Source organism: Leucopleurus acutus, assembly GCF_964270905.1.
Source record: "Leucopleurus acutus genome assembly, chromosome: 9".
Lineage (NCBI taxonomy): Eukaryota > Metazoa > Chordata > Mammalia > Artiodactyla > Delphinidae > Leucopleurus > Leucopleurus acutus.
Window position 1 is genome coordinate 57,187,656 of NC_139144.1, and position 16,465 is coordinate 57,204,120.

Below are 16,465 nucleotides of genomic sequence, written 5' to 3' on the forward strand. Positions count from 1 at the left end.
AGATTGTTACAGATACTGTATATGATAACTCAAGTAACAGACTTTAGAGTTATTTTCTCACTCTTATTTATTTTGTAAATTATTGGATATCTTTTGGTTTACTCTGTATTGGAATACTTTCTTTGAGAGTACTTTCAAGGAGGGCTTTGAGTGGTTGACTTTGTGACGTATTGAATGTCTCGGGATATTGTATTTAAACAATTTAAATATTTAAACAATTGCTTACATTTAAGCTCTTTAAATAATTGTTTAATGAGCTACAAAATATTAGGTCCATTTTCTCTTCAGACCTTTGACAATAATAATCAATTGTTTTCTTATTTCAGTAGTTGTTGATATGAGTCTGATTTTTGTTCTTCTGTTACCTTTTTTCCTCCTGGAGCTTGAACATTTTCTCTTGACTTATTTCCTAAATTGCACTGAAACATATATAAGTTTAGATTTAATCTGAGGCAATTCAGTTTGAGGTTTTTCTTTAACTCTAGGAAATATTTGATAATTATTTCTTAAAATACTGTCTCCCCCCCCCACCTCATTTACATTTTCTTTCATTCTGAGACTTCTGTTAGATGGGTGTTTAAACTTCTGTTCTTTACATTTTTAATTGTTCATTCATTTTTTTCTATCTTTTTATCCCTTTCTGTGTCTTTTTGGAAGGATCCTTGACTTAACCACCTAGTCACTAATTGGTTCTTTTGCTGTATTTCTTCTGCCACTATTTCAAAGATTATTTCTTTCATACTTAATAATTTCAGTTGTTATTCATAGCTACTTGGTTTTGCTTTATGTTTCCAATTTTCTTTCTTTGAGAATATTTGTTATGTTTATTTTGAGTTCTTACTATTATCTGGGCTACTGATTTTGCTTCCTTTTTATAAGGTGGCTTAGTTTATTATATTTCTTTCGGAATGCTTGTATTATTCACACATTTCATCCTCCCCTGTACTTCCCCTCAGGACCTCATATTCTCTTGAAGAATTATAAACTGCCTTAGTGTGCTGTTGTATACATATGTGATAGTGTGGTAATGGGACCTAGGGAGGGGTGAAAGCTTGGACCGTAATTTCACATGGGTTTAGGGAATAGGATGGGGTTGTTACTCAGAACTTCTAGGGTTGCAGTCTGGGCTCAACTACTTCTTATTGGCTTTTCTTCTAGGTGATCTTACTCTTCAGAGGACCTCCCAGTCCTGGGAGGAAAAAAGCCACTGCTCTTTTCCAGGGGCTGCTACCCATGGGTGTAAATGCTACCAGGTATTCAGGGCAAAAGGGAAGAAAAGAGAGTGCTTGGCCAATCCTTTTGTATTGGTTATCAGTTTCTGCCTCATCCTGGTTCTTATACTGTACTTGTATAAATCCTTGCCTCTTGCTTGTGCTGCTGCTTTCCTGCCCAATGTGAGGGAGAAAGAAGGGCGTATGAAGACAGTTCTTGTCCCACAGGATATTCTCTGCTGTGGTACAGGCCTTCTCCCACTTGGTATGACCGTATTCATTCAATGCCAAGCACCAGCCATCCTCTCTCTTTCCAAGGGTTTCTCAGAGTTTTGTGATAAAAATTTCTGGGGTCTATTAAGTTTTCCTCTTGTCTCTGTGACATTTCTAGAGTCTGATTCCTAGAGAGAGCCATCAAGCTCTTTTGTCTCTTCTAAGCCTTTCTAAAAATGCTTTTAAGTGCATACACACACACACACACACACACACACACACACACACATATGCTTAATGTCTTTCCTTAATTGGAATTATTTGAATGTTTTGGTATGTTTATTTTTACTTAGCAGTAGCTCTTAGAAACTTCCATATCAGGACAAAATAGTAGTGATTCTTATGTAAAGTCAGAGAAAAAAGGATAATTTCTACTTGATTAAAAACCTAAGAATATAAAACCTTCTATTTATAACCTTAATTCACTTAACGTTTACTCTTACAGTCCAAATAAATCACCTTATAGGTAGTCTTATGCTTTTATGTCTAATTATTCTAAGTTTTATTTATAAAATGCTCAAAGATAGGGATTCAACATACTACTTTTCTCTCAGATTCTAATATGGTGCTTGAATCCTAATATAAAATTAATAAACTTTAAAAAACAGAAGTATCTCTCTGCAGGATTTGTCAGCGTCTTTAGAAGCAGTATATGGACAGGCCAAAGAAGGGACAAACTCTGAAGAAATACTGAAGAAATTTTATGACTGGAAGTGTAATAAAAGAGAGTTGTTCACCAGCGTTAGAAGTGAAACAGAGGTTTCTCTACAACATCTTGTAACATGGTTTCAGAGTACCTTAAAGGTAACGAGCTGTTGCCGAGTGGTGTCGTAGCATAAACCAGGGAATGTTTTATTTTTAAATTGTCCACATGTAATTTACTTCTTTCTGAGAGAGAGAGTGAGGGAGGGAGGGAGAGAGAGATAAAAAAGAGAAAAAATATTAATGAGAATATGAATGAGAATGCTGGGATAGAAGAGTGAGGGATTTACACATTTACATTCTCTGTTTAGGACATATATGAAAACAACTTCAGTCAAGTTACAGGTGTAAGATAATATCAGTGGAGTTTATTACAAGTCTAGTGTATATTTTACAGCTATGGTATAGAGATAAGGGTATGTGCTTTGAGGGTAGTAGAGCTTTCCTCTTTTTGGTTTCTTTTTTAGCAAGACATATGTGTTTTAACATTAGTTGGCTAACTAGCCATGATTACAATGTTGTTTAGCAGTGTAAATCTTTTAAGTTTTAGTTATCTTAAATATCCTAAAGATATCTAAAGTAAATGGGGAATATTAGTCTCATTTGATATTAGATATTAGAAAAGGTATCTTGCATCTTTTTGTTTTTTTAGTTCTTAATTATTATTGTGAAAACACCATGTAATTTTCTAAAAGGCTTGGAGGCATGTGGGGTTGTGTAGTGTACTCAGAACCTTAATTAAATTTTGGCCTAATTTTGTTATTGATTCTGTGTTCTTCTGTGTGCTTTACATCCTCCTGAGCAAAGGGAAAGACACCTATAGTGTCATTTATCTCTCGGTGTGAATGATTTCCAAATATGCAGTTCTAGCTTTGTCTGGGGAAAAAAAAATCTTTAATCTCCTGCTACTTCTAGAACTCTTCATTTTTGGTACTTTCTTATGGATACATTAATGTAACTAAGTTATTTCTTTGTCTTCTTTTGTTATTGATCATAATTGTCTTTCCATTTAGGTTAATTATCTGTTATCCTTTTCTTTCATTTCCGTATCCGTTTCCCAAATCTAGACCTCCATAAACACAAATCTGAAACTCTGAAAGCCGAGTGACTGCTTATGACATTTATGTTCTGTATTATAGTTTGGGCCCCTGATGTCTATTCTATTTAACACCTTATTATAAAGTCTGTTTCCTGATAGAAAGCACCTTAGTTTTCCTAATGAGATGGAAACTATCAGGGTTTAATTTTTAACTTTGAATCTTCATATTCCTTAATGCTAGTGGGTCATCATTAAGTACCAGGTATAATCATACCCCTTCTTTGTATAAACGCTGATATTGTCTGCCCACTACCTGTCAGATTTAAACTTGCTACCTGAGCAGTCAAGTTTCTTTACCAGTATTTAGTCAGACTGCCTCTTTTACTGTTCCCCCAAAACATCTTGGTCTTGTCCCTGTTTTTTTTCATAATTTTCCTCTGTATTGTCCTCTCATCTCTCTTAATCACTAATTACCTAAACAAAAATCTGTGTTTTCTTTAGGCATGTGAGGTGTGTATACCTTTTCTTTCTGGTGCATAACTTTTGTGAGGGTTGTACTTTAAGTTTCTTGTGTTTATTTCCCCCTTGTTGCCCAGTACATAGGTTAATGCTCTGCTCCAGGTATAAGGACACAATACTAATTGAAATAATTAAATGAGATACTTCATGTTTTTTATTTTTGCACACGAGGCCTTTGATCTATCTGTGGAAGAATCACTGACTTCTGAAGACACAATTGGTAATATTGATGAAATCCTAGAGAAGGCTGGGTCAAGTGTCTGCAAAGAGCTGGAGATATCTCTGATTGTGAGTATTGATAGTCTTATTACTGCTTCCTTTGAAGCAAAGTGGTTTCCTTACTAGGTAGAGTGTTAAGACTAGTCTTAGCTTTCCTCGTAAAGGCCTATTTGAGATAGTAACACCGTCAAGTTCTAATCCAAATACAGTGTGAAGTCTTATTCTTCCACAGGGTGGTTGGTATTTTGATTTTAGTAGGATATTTCACATGAAAAAAAAATCTAATGTTTAATTCCAGGAAAACAACTCTTTTTTTTTTTAACAGATTTATTTATTTATTTTTGCTGTGTTGGGTCTTCGTTTCTGTGCGAGGGCTTTCTCCAGTGTGGCAGGTGGGGGCCACTTTTCATCACGGTGCATGGGCCTTTCACTATCGCGGCCTCTCTTGTTGCGGAGCACAGGCTCCAGATGCACAGGCTCAGTAGTTGTGGCTCACGGGCCTAGTTGCTCCGCGGCATGTGGGATCCTCCCAGACCAGGGCTCGAACCTGTGTCCCCTGCATTAGCAGGCAGATTCTCAACCACTGCGCCACCAGGGAAGCCCCAGGAAAACAACTCTTAATCTGAGTGTGTCAGCTTTCGTTAGCACTTGATTCTTGAGTCCGTCATACCCAGTGACTGTAAGTGTAAGATAAGACTCTTTAGAGTTTGTGAAAACTTGAAATAAAATCTGAAACAGCTCTTGGAAGTGGATACACAAGTTTGATTAGTAGCTCCCTTTCCCTACTGTGTATACTCTCTTTTGCTGTGTAAAGTTAAAAATTAGTGTATTTTGTAATGTTAATATTGCTCACTGGAACTCTTAACCAGTTTCTCAGGCTGCCTACCAAAGTCTCATTGGTTATGTTCTTTATTTTGCTTGTTTCTCTTTACCTTTTGTGATTTTATAAAGATTGGCATTAAAAAATACGCATTACTATATTTCCCTATTGTCAAATTGTCCTTATTTAGATGGTTTAGTCAGGCTTGATTTTAGAAGTGGTTGTTAACAGATATCTAAAAATAAAGTGTTGAAGTTCTATATATTGTTTAGTTCTTACATTTAGCATAACAGTATCCCTGATTTCCTTTAACACTCTACTTCAGACAGCTTTAAGTATAATCGCGTTATGGGAATAAAATTTCCTGTATGAACATCTTTGATATCAATCTCTCTTCTCCCTAGAAAAATATCTATGTTTAAGAAATACTTTGAAATAGATATAGAAATTCGTTAAGGATATCATTTTAAAGTGTATCCATTGTTATCGAAGGTTTTAACTATTTTGTATTCCTTTGTACATAAATCTGTGTGTATGATTTCATTTAGGAGCAAGGTGATGCAGACAAGGAGATCACTTTAAATGCATATAGTCAAGTAGTACAAAAGATCCGTTCAGAGGAAAGGCTTATTGCCACAGTACAATCCAAGTACAAGGACAGTGTTGAGGTTGGATTATGCTTTATATTATTGGTCTTATATATTGATGCTTTGAAATTTTTAATACTTAAACTTTTCTCAAGTAGTTTAATACCCAGTGTGTAGATAAATTATTTACTATTGCTAGAAAAACACTATAGCCATTGTTAGCTGGTATATAATTAAATTCATCCTGTAGTGGAAATGACATTTCACTGATATAAATATATTGAGATTTTTTATTGTCTTAAATCTTTGATTTTCTTATGTCCTTTAAAACATAACTTTTATCATTTTCTTTTTTTTTTTTTTTTTTGCGGTACACGGGCCTCTCACTGCTGTGGCCTCTCCCGTTGCGGAGCGCAGGCTCAGCGGCCATGGCTCACGGGCCCAGCCGCTCCGCGGCGTGCGGGATCTTCCCGGACCAGGGCACGAACCCGTGTCCCCTGCATCGGCAGGCGGACTCTCAACCACTGCGCCACCAGGGAAGCCCTCATTTTCTTTTTGCCTATACAAGTTTACAGTAGAAAACTTGCTATATACAGAAAGATAAGAAATAAAAACATTGATTATAGTCCCCTTTGCTTAAGAGATACTTACTGCTAGTTTCAGAGTATTTCCTTTGTGAATGGTGACTTATATGTATGTATGAATATAATGTACACTGCATCATTTTGTAAACTGTTTTGAAAATGTTTTCTTCATTTAATTGTGTATTATAAACATTTGCCCATACGATTAATAATTCTTGTATACGGTCATTTTGAGTGATTAAAACATCATCTCTTGCATAGATGTACAGTGTTATTTAACCTTTCATCTATCAGATGTTAAGGTTACTTCCATTTTTTTTTTTATCATAAATAACACTGTACATAATCTTATTTTTTTTTTTTTTTTAATTTTTGGTACGTGGGCCTCTCACTGTTGTGGCCTCTCCCGTTGCGGAGCACAGGCTCAGCGGCCATGGCTCACGGGCACAGGCTCAGCGGCCATGGCTCACGGGCCCAGCCGCTCCACAGCATGTGGGATCTTCCCGGACCAGGGCACGAACCCATGTCCCCTGCATCAGCAGGCGGACTCTCAACCACTGCGCCACCAGGGAAGTCCTGTACATAATCTTTGTACATAATTTTGTGTGTATTTCCTCAAATAGGTTCCTAAAAATTGTTAATTACTAAGTCAAAAGGAATGAACATTCTTAAAACTTGATACATATTGTCAAACTACTTTTGGGAAGGGTAATTTCAATTTACATCCTCACTAGAAATTCAATTTGCATTTTCTGTAGCAAAGTGTGTCTCACTGCGTGTCTCAGCTTGAAATATTTTTTCCCGTTGTTTCTTTGATTGCTAGAATGATACTCTTCTAAATAGATATGTGGATAATTAAGAAATCAGTGGGTAGAATTGTCTTGTTGAAAATTGAAGAATTTCTTATTTCAATCTGAACTCAGTAAATACTAGTTGAATCTTAATAGAAAATTAATGAGTGGTCAGGAAGTGACTGTTCGATTAATATTGTTGTCTGTGTGTTGAAAATATAACAACTCTTTCTCTCACTTAGTTTAAGAAACAGATTATTGAATGTTTAAATAAGAGCCCCAATGTGGATCACTTGCTGTCCATTAAAAAGACACTGAAAAGCTTAAAGGCTCGACTGAGATGGAAATTGGTTGAAAAGAATAATTTGGAAGAAGTAAGGAAACAGTTGGTTCTTACTGAACTCTGTGTGTACCTCATTTTATTTATGCGTAAGAGTAATGCATAAATACACTCTTTAAAATTATTCACATTTTGTTTTATTTTTCCCTTCTGTGTTTGTGTTTAAATAAAATTACTACGTTAATAGTATAAACATTTTCCCATGTCATGAAGTGCTTTAAAAATACATTTTACATCTTTGCCTTGGTTGTTAGTAAGATAAGCATTTTCGAATAATTTAAAAAACTGTTGATAATGGACTGTTATAATGTCTATTAAAAACAAGCCTACTACATGCTGCAAGGCAATGGGGTACTCCCCCAAAGGCAGAATTTTGTTGTAAAGATCAGGATGTCTTTTGTTAGCTCTCTTTTTAATGGCTGGACATACTATTTCTTGCAAATAGTTTAAGTTGTTTTCATATTATAATAGAACTGGAAGAATTAGGACACTTTAAACTGGACTAAACCTCCTTCTTTAGGCTTGAAACTGTGAATAAACTGGCATTCTTTGTTTCCTTGAACAAAGAATTTACTTGTCAAAGGGATTTACATTATATCTTGATCCAACTTGAGTTAGCTTTCTTCCTCATTGGAGCATTTAAGCATGGAGTAGAGCTAATTTAATAGTTTAAAATTTTTCTTGTTTTATCCTATTTTGGGCTGTGGGGAATGGGGTCTTTTTTAGTTTAATTTTTTAACTTTTATAGAAACATCTAACTTTGAAAACATGTACCTTTTAAGGAGGCTTGTTAATTATCTTAGAGTTTTATGGAGTCTTTGTGAGTCCTACATTGTCTTTCTTGTAGTAGACATGCCACATGTTTACTAATTTTTTAAAAATCAAATCTTACATAGAAAAAGGTTCCAGGGAGTTTAATTGTATTCTGGTTCCTATTCTTGACATTTACTTTATGGTGGCAGTTGGTCATCTTAGAGAAAATGTACAGCAAATTAAGAGATAAGAAAAATCTATGTAATTAATTTTATGACTTTATTTTTATAATTCCTTTTTGTAGGTTTTGGAAAAGTCAGGATTAGAATAAACTAATAAATATTAATTCGACAAGTGTTATGAGAGATTGTTATGTGCTAGGTATAGAAGAATGAATAGAAATCAGACAGAGTGATTTGCTGTAGAAGTTGCATTGATTCTTACTAGGAAGACTTGTTTTGAGTCTACTTTCATAAGTCTATAAGGTCACTTTTTTCTTTCTGATTAAAGTCCGATGACCATGATGGATCTGAGATTGAGGAAATAAAACAAGAAATAACTCAGTTGCAGAATAGTGTCTTTCAGGAAATTTATCATGAGCGGGAGGAATATGTAAGTATTTGATGCTTTGAAATTTTGAATTAGTTTCTACTGTAAAAATTGAATTCAAATATCCATTTTTATGAAGTGTACTATAATCAAAAGATCAGAGATTATATTGGCATAGTTAAGTTGGTATAGTAATGTTTGTGAATTTAGAAATTAATTTCTGATGACAAAATAATTCATAACCATTGTGCCAAATGTGAAAATTACAGAAAATTATAAGGAAGAAGAAACATCATCTGTAATGTTCTCACTCAGTGGTAACAGTAGTATAATCACATTTAACTTTTGAGTTTACTTCCTTTTAGTTTGCTTTCTGCTTGTTTTTACAAGAATCGAGATCATAACAGACACTTTTGCATATTGCTTGTTTTCTGTTGAAGATAAAGCCTAAAGTTTTTTTCCTTTATTAAAATCTGTATGAACATCATTTTAGCTTAAAACTGCAATGAAAACATTAATAGGGCATCATAATTTAGTTGAAGAATGTAACAAAATAAAACTACTGGGTTGGGGGAAAGTTCTACCATGAATTTTTGTGACTTTGGAAGAGTTAGTCAGCATATTTTGTCTTTAAAATGGAAAGAATATTGTATTTTATGTTTCAGGGATGTTATGGGAAAGAAGATAAGAAACAGTGCCTCTGAAAAATAAAAATACTATGAAAGTAATAGGCATTTTAAGTGTTATGCATTATTTAGCAAACTTATCTGATAGTGTGTGCTTCATTGTTCACCTTATGAACCTTGGATAAAATAGCTATCTCCCAGGAACTTGATAAGTATCTAGAAGTTTTACTGAATAAACATGTGATGTGACTTTTCTAAGGATTCTCAATTTACACATTTGCTTCAAAGTAGCTTTTGCAGAGCTACATGTTAATTTTTTCTTTCAAGGCTTTTATGATTTTTTTCTTCCTAACATGAAATAGCCATTATTTTAAAATGTTACTGTGTTCTGTTTTGTTCTGTGTTTGTACTGTGTTCTACTATTTTGAGAAATAGTCACAATTTTATGACTCAAATTGGTTTTTCCATGACACTTTTTCATTTTAGCTTGTGAATGAGTATGGACTTTTGACCTTAGGCAAGCTTTTGTGCCTGTATATGTATATTAAGCTTAAAATTGGTAATTAAGTTTTTCTTCTGTTAGTAAGATGGTAATTTAGAACCAAATGACTCTTGGTTTTCGTTTAATATTTCTTGTAGCAGAAGGCCAAATCAGTGATTATATATTTTATGAGGTTATATATATTATTAGATTATATATCTTGTTAGATATATAATAAGGGAGTTACCAACATGTCACAATTGAATATATATTGATCTATAATAAAAATATTTTTTAAATTTAGGAGAAGCTGAATAGCTTGGTACAGAAATGGTTCCCTGAGCTTCCTCTACTTTATCCTGAAATAGGATTACTTAAGTACATGGTAAGCTTTGTTTCCCCTGAGAATTACTATTCTGCAGAGAGTGTTGAAAAGTGATGACGTTAACATTATATGTTAGTGTTAAATTTATAATATCCTTACTTTATGAAAATGTTCCTGAGGAGTGGTTTTTAGGTATTATTAGAACTTTTCTCAAGACTGTCTTTAATACTTGCATACTATATTTATATCAATTTGCATGTTTTTTATGTCAATTTTTATATCAATTTGCATGTTTTCCTTTGTTTTCTCTTTTCCTCATACCCACTCAATACATTGCATGGCACTTATTTGAATTACAGGTGTTTATTTTTTGAAGTGATGAAGCAGTTTAGCTTCTGTTCCAGGTTAGAATAAAAGCAGGACGGACACTGGGCTTCCCTGGTGGCACAGTGGTTGAGAGTCCACCTGCCGATGCAGGGGACGCGGGTTCGTGCCCCGGTCCGGGAAGATCTCACGTGCCGCGGAGCGGCTGGGCTCGTGAGCCATGGCCTCTGGGCCTGCGTGTCCGGAGCCTATGCTCTGCGGCGGGAGAGGCCACAGCAGTGAGAGGCCCGTGTACCACACACAAAAAAAAGCAGGACACTGATAGTCATGAGGAATTTAAACAATTTATCTTTTAAGTTAAAGCAGGCAGAATTCAAAGTCTGGGAGATCAGTGTATTAGAAGGACTCTGTGGAGCAGGATTGGTAAACTTCGGCTCTCAGAGCAGAATCTGTTAGCTCTGTGTTTTATGTTGTCTGCTAGGGATGAGGGACTAGATGAGATGTTTATTCTTTTCTTTTTCTTTTTTAATTTTATTTATTTATTTTTGGCTGCATTGGGTGTTCATTGCTACGCGTGGGACTTTGTCTAGTTGCGGCGAGTGGGGGCTACTCTTTGTTGCGGTGCATGGGCTTCTCATTGTGGTGGCTTCTCTTGTTGTGGAGCACAGGCTCTAGGCACGCAGGCTTCAGTAGTTGTGGCTCGCAAGCTCTAGAGCACAATCTCAGTAGTTGTGGCTCATGGGCTTAGTTGCTCCACAGCATGTGGGATCTTCCCGGACCAGGGCTCGAACCCGTGTCCCCGGCATTGGCAGGCGGATTCTTAACCACTGCACCACCAGGGAAGCCCAAGATGTGTATTCTTTAAGATTGTCATTAAGTCCATGATAATAGCTTAAATACAGTACATAAAGGGATGTTCACATAGACTTGTGAACTCATAAATATGTAAGATTCATAAGTCCCATAAATTGTTAAAGCAATTACTGTATAATCTTTTCAGACTGAACTTTAAAATAATGTAGTGTTTTCCTTGCAATTATTTAACTCTTGCTTAGAGACTCTCTCTTATAGGATGGGTGAGTGAATATGTGGTGCTATATAGGACTTGAAAATTAATTTTAAAAATATGCTAATCTGTTTTATTGTGGAAGATTATAAAAGGTTCGAATTGTGGCTTATGGATGCCTTTAATTATTTTAAGATGTTTTCCTGTGATGTATCCTTAGGAAACCCCTGTGGATTATGTATTGTGGCTTACTTAAATATGCTGACAACACTTAAAAAAAAAGAACAGAAAATAATTTCACAACCCCTCTTACTAAAACTCTACCATAGTAAAACTCAGCTTGATTTAAAATGTTGATAGTCATGTTTTAGTGCAAAAAAATTATTCCTTTTAAAAAGTAGCAGAAATACCTAGTAGAGTTAAATTATTTAAAAGCCATTTTCACTTTTGAGGATTCCACTTCAGAGGCAGGGGTGTTAGAGTTCACAGTAGTCATAATTTTTAGACATCTCATTCCCATTGTACAGTCTCCTTTTTATTTGTCATCATTTTAATATTTTTTAGGAAACACATGAAGTTTTCCAAGTAAACATCAGGGTCCCTTGGAAGCACGTCTGGTTCCTCCCAGTCATCTTAAGAATCTGTTAGAGAGCTGTTGCAATGATTAAACGTATGGTCGTTACATTTTGGGTGGGAGTTCAAGAGTCAGGAAATAGAAAAAATATGAAACTTTAAATATTTTTATTTATTGGTGTCTCCAGTAGGGTTGATGTCCAGTCCATCTAATAGTATGTAACTAATTTTGTTGATTATTTAAAAGTGCTGGGATTATTTGGATTCTTCAACTGTAACAAAAACTTGTGCCTAGAACTCTGGTGGTCTTCTTACAATGAGCTTGGAAAGGGATCTTCTTGATGCTGAGCCCATGAAGGAACTTAGCGGGAAGCGTCCTTTGGTATGTTCTGAGGTTAACGGGCAGATAATTCTTTTAAAGGTAAGTTCTTTGGTCTTGTGGGAGATTCAGAAGTACAAAGGGGAGTGGTGGTGGTACTTTTCAGGAAAGTAAAGACCCACTGTTTATTTTCTAAATTATGTGAATTGACTGGTATGATGATTATGCTTCAGTGTGGTTGCCGGAACTAATTTTGAATTTAAAGTTTCTCTCATTTCCCTAAATAATGTATGTCTTTAATAAAATATACTTGCTTTCCTTTTTTCGGGTGAACTTATTACATTCTAGCCAAGAGCCTTTTAAAATTCTTGTTTTTCTTACATTTCTCTTTGAAATCTCAACTATTTTGCCAACACAGTCTTCTGTTCTTTGATTTCTTCTCTTCATTGACCTGGAAAACTGTTAATCATGATAGTAGGATAATTACTTTGGCTTTAGTGAATGCATATTGTAGAGTGTATATTAAGCTACTGGTAGAAATGTTCTTTTCTTTCTATATCATATCATTTAAAGCAGATAGAAAAAGTATTAAAAAAATAAATTTAGTTATATTTTAACTTATATAAAAATCTAATTTAAGTTGGAATGATATATAATTAGAGTGAGATTTTTAATCTTGGAATTGCCAATCCCTCTTTTTTTTTTTTTTTTGGTACAAGGGCTATTCTGTGGATGTCGACACAGAAGCCAGGGTAATTCAGAGAGCAGCCGCGTATCACAGAGCTTGGAGAGAAGCTAAAGAAGAGTCTGGGTTGCTACCATTGATATTCCTATTTTTGTGTAAGGTAAAGTTTTTATGCTAATCTCTTGCAGAAAACATTTTATTTAAAGTGCGTTTTAGCTCCAAGCTTTAGAGAAGTAATTAATTCCTTTTAACTTTTAAAAAATTGAAGTATATAGTTGATTTACAATATTGTGTTAGTTTCACGTGTACAGCATAGTGATTCAGTATATTTGCAGATTATATTCCATTACATGATAATGGGTATAATTCCCTGTGCTAAACAGTAAATCCTTGTTGCTTATCTATTTTATATATAATAGTTTGTATTTGTTAATCCCATACCCCTAATTTGTCCCTCCCACTTTCCCTCTCCCCTTTGGTAACCACAAGTTTGTTTTCTATGTCTGTGAGTTTGTTTCTGTTTTGTATATACGTTCATTTGTATTATTTTTTAGATTCTACGTATGTGATATCATATAGTATTTGTCTTTCTCTGACTTATTTCACTAAGCATGATATTCTCTATCCATGTTGTTGCAAATGGCAGTGTTTCATTCTTTTAAATGGCTAATATCACATTGTATATCTACCACATCTTTTAATCCAGTCATCTATTGATGGGCATTTGGGTTGCTTCCATGTCGTGGCTATTGTAAATAGTGCTGTTATGAACATTGTGGTGCATGTATCTTTTAGAATAAGTTTTTTTTGTTTTTTCCGGATATATACCCAGGAGTGGAACTGCTGGATCATATGGTAGTTCTATTTTTAGTTTTTTGAGGAACCTCCATACTGTTTTCCATAGTGGCGACACCAATTTACATTCCTACTGACAATGTATAATGGCTCCCTTTTCTCCACGTCTTCTCCAGAATTTGTTATTTGTAGATTTTTTGATGATAGCCGTTATGACAGGTGTGAGGTGATACCTCATTGTGGTTTTGATTTGCATTTCTCTAATAACTAGTGATATTGAGCATCTTTTCATGTACCTGTTAGCCATCTGTATGTCTTCTTTGGAAAAATGTCTATTCAAGTCTTCTGCCCATATTTTGATTGGTAGTTTTTGATATTGAGTTGTATGAGCTTTTTGTATATTCTGGATATTAACCCCTTGTTAATCGCATCATTTGTGAATATTTTCTCTCATTTCGTAGGTTGTCTTCATTTTGTTGATAGTTTCCTTTGCTGTGCAAAAGCTTTTAAGTTTAATTAGACAGTCTTTTCAAAAGGTGGTGCTAGGCATGTAAAACAAAGAAATTAGAGCATTCCCTTACATCATATATAAAAATAAACTCAAAATAGTTTGAAGACCTAAATGTAAGACATGAAACCATAGAACTCCTGGAAGAGAACGTAGAAGAAACAGTCTGACATAAATTGTAGCAATCTTTTCTCCTATCTGTCTCCCAAGGCAAAAGAAATAAAAGCAAAACTAAACAAACGGGGCCTAATTAAACTTAAAAGCTTTTGCACAGCACAGAAGTAATTCTTTCCAGAAAAGTTATTTTGTACAGTCATTGTATACTAAAAATATATTGAAGAATTTTTCACTTAGATTCTCGTTCTCTGTTTTGCTTCTCAGTCTGATCCTATGGCTTATCTGATGGTCCCATACTATCCTAGGGCAAACCTGAGTGCTATTCAATCCAGCATGCCTTTAACTTTAGAAGTAAGTAAAAAAACCTTATTTCCATGGATGTATTAAATGAGAAAAATAACATCTAAAGTTTATTGAGGATATACTACATGCTTTATACAGTGTACAGTTTTGACTCATTTTGTTTAATTGTCATATCAGCCCTGTGATATGAGTTATCCTATTATATACAGATTAGAAAAATGAGGCTCACAGAGATTAATGTGACTGGCACAGGGTCCCTCATCCAGTGGCTGAGTTGGGACTTGGAATTGGGTCTTTTTGGCACCAAAGCCCATCCTTATAACTATTAAGTTGTACTGTATGTAAATTGTGTAGTATAACACTTGGTATTTTAAGTTTTAAGCAATAGCTTTAATTTCTATTGTAAATTTATATTAGTAATAACAATAAAGGATGCCCAGATTCTTGCTACCCAGTAACACTTTTTCAGTCTCTTTTTCTTTTTTAGATGCCTTCTGCTCATTATTTGTAATCCAAGTCTTCTTAGAGACTGTAGTCTCTAAGTCATACACACACACACACACACACACACACACACACGGTATTACCAGTTACATAATCAGGACTTCTGTCCTTTAATTCTTTCTCTATTGCTGTATTCTTTTTAAAGGTTCATTTGGAGGAAGCTTAGTCACTTCTGGAAAAGTCTTTTAATTAGAGAAAATGTTCAGCTGTTAAAATGATTTGTCTACTTCCTGACTTCTTTTGTATGTACTTGTCTGTAGGAAGCTTTAAAGGTCATGAAGGGTGTTGCCCAGGGCCTGCATACATTGCACAAGGCTGACATAATTCATGGATCACTTCATCAGAACAATGTATTTGCTTTAAACCGTCAACAGGGAATTGTTGGAGATTTTGACTTCACCAAATCTGCGGTAAAATATAGTGGTTTTGTAAATAAGTTCTAGACTTCATTTAGTATTATTAGGCAGTAGTTCAGCACTTTTATATCATATGGTAATTTATTATAAGACCTTTGCCTTCAGTTAAGGTGTGTCATATAGTGCAAGCAATTATGTGTTATCAGGTGGGTGCTGGAACAAGAGTTTCTAAAGTTGTGCATTATATTTTTTAACCGTAAGTCTTAGGAGCAGCCTGAAATTACAGTCAATGGCATTGACAGCATTAGCATTAATCAGTTAATTCATCAAGAAACATTTAGTTGCTGGAAGTACACAAGGAAAACTAGGTGGCCATCTCCTGTCTCCCAGTCTACTGGTGCCCTTCCCCTCGATAGATTAAATTTAGATATACATACTTTGCTATTTTTTGATTAATGGGCATTTTTAGAAACTTGGGAACCTTGGACTTTTCCACTTAATTCAAGTTCGAGTTTGATGACATTGCCTGTGAATTTTGGTGTCATGTTACCTCAGAAGAGGCAATTTGTGGGAATAACAATATCAGACAATTAAAGAGCATATTGTGATCTTTTTTTTTTTTTTTCTTTTTGGTAGAATGGGCAGTTTCAAAATACAATCACGAGGGGCTTCCCTGGTGACGCAGTGGTTGAGAGTCTGCCTGCCGATGCCGGGGACACGGGTTCGTGCCCTGGTCCGGGAAGATCCCACATGCCGCGGAGCGGCTAGGTCCATGAGCCTGCACGTCCGGAGCCTGTGCTCCGCAACAGGAGAGGCCACAACAGTGAGAGGCCCATGTACCACACACACAAAAAAAATATACAATCACGAGGGAGCAGTTCTCTTTGTTAAAATAACAGCTTTATTGAGATATAATTCACATACCATAATGTGTATAATTCACTACTAATCTTAATATGGTCAAAAAGTTCTGCATCAGTCACCACTGTCTAATTCCAGAACGTTTTTTATCACCCTCAAAAAGAAACTCCATACCGGTTTGCGGTTACTCCCTCTTTCTTTCTCCACTCAGCCTCTTGGAAACCGCTAATCCATTTTCTGTCCCTATGGATTTGCCTCTTCTGGACATTTCCTATAAATGGAATCATGTGTGGCC

At 35.1% G+C, this 16,465-nt stretch overlaps 1 protein-coding gene across 2 annotated transcripts in view; it reads left to right on the plus strand.

Annotated features, from left to right (window-relative positions):
* STK31 (serine/threonine kinase 31) overlaps positions 1-16,465 on the plus strand; it is a gene marked incomplete at both ends in the record, with an annotated part of 86,200 nt that overhangs the window by 34,182 nt on the left and 35,553 nt on the right. For both annotated transcript variants that reach the window (XM_082847016.1, XM_082847017.1), the window contains 10 exons: positions 2,109-2,288; positions 3,916-4,032; positions 5,332-5,451; positions 6,988-7,119; positions 8,349-8,450; positions 9,799-9,879; positions 12,018-12,143; positions 12,761-12,886; positions 14,411-14,497; positions 15,214-15,363. In XM_082847016.1, coding sequence (XP_082703142.1) covers positions 2,109-2,288; positions 3,916-4,032; positions 5,332-5,451; positions 6,988-7,119; positions 8,349-8,450; positions 9,799-9,879; positions 12,018-12,143; positions 12,761-12,886; positions 14,411-14,497; positions 15,214-15,363 — 1,221 coding nt within the window. The remainder of the gene's footprint in view (positions 1-2,108; positions 2,289-3,915; positions 4,033-5,331; positions 5,452-6,987; positions 7,120-8,348; positions 8,451-9,798; positions 9,880-12,017; positions 12,144-12,760; positions 12,887-14,410; positions 14,498-15,213; positions 15,364-16,465) is intronic.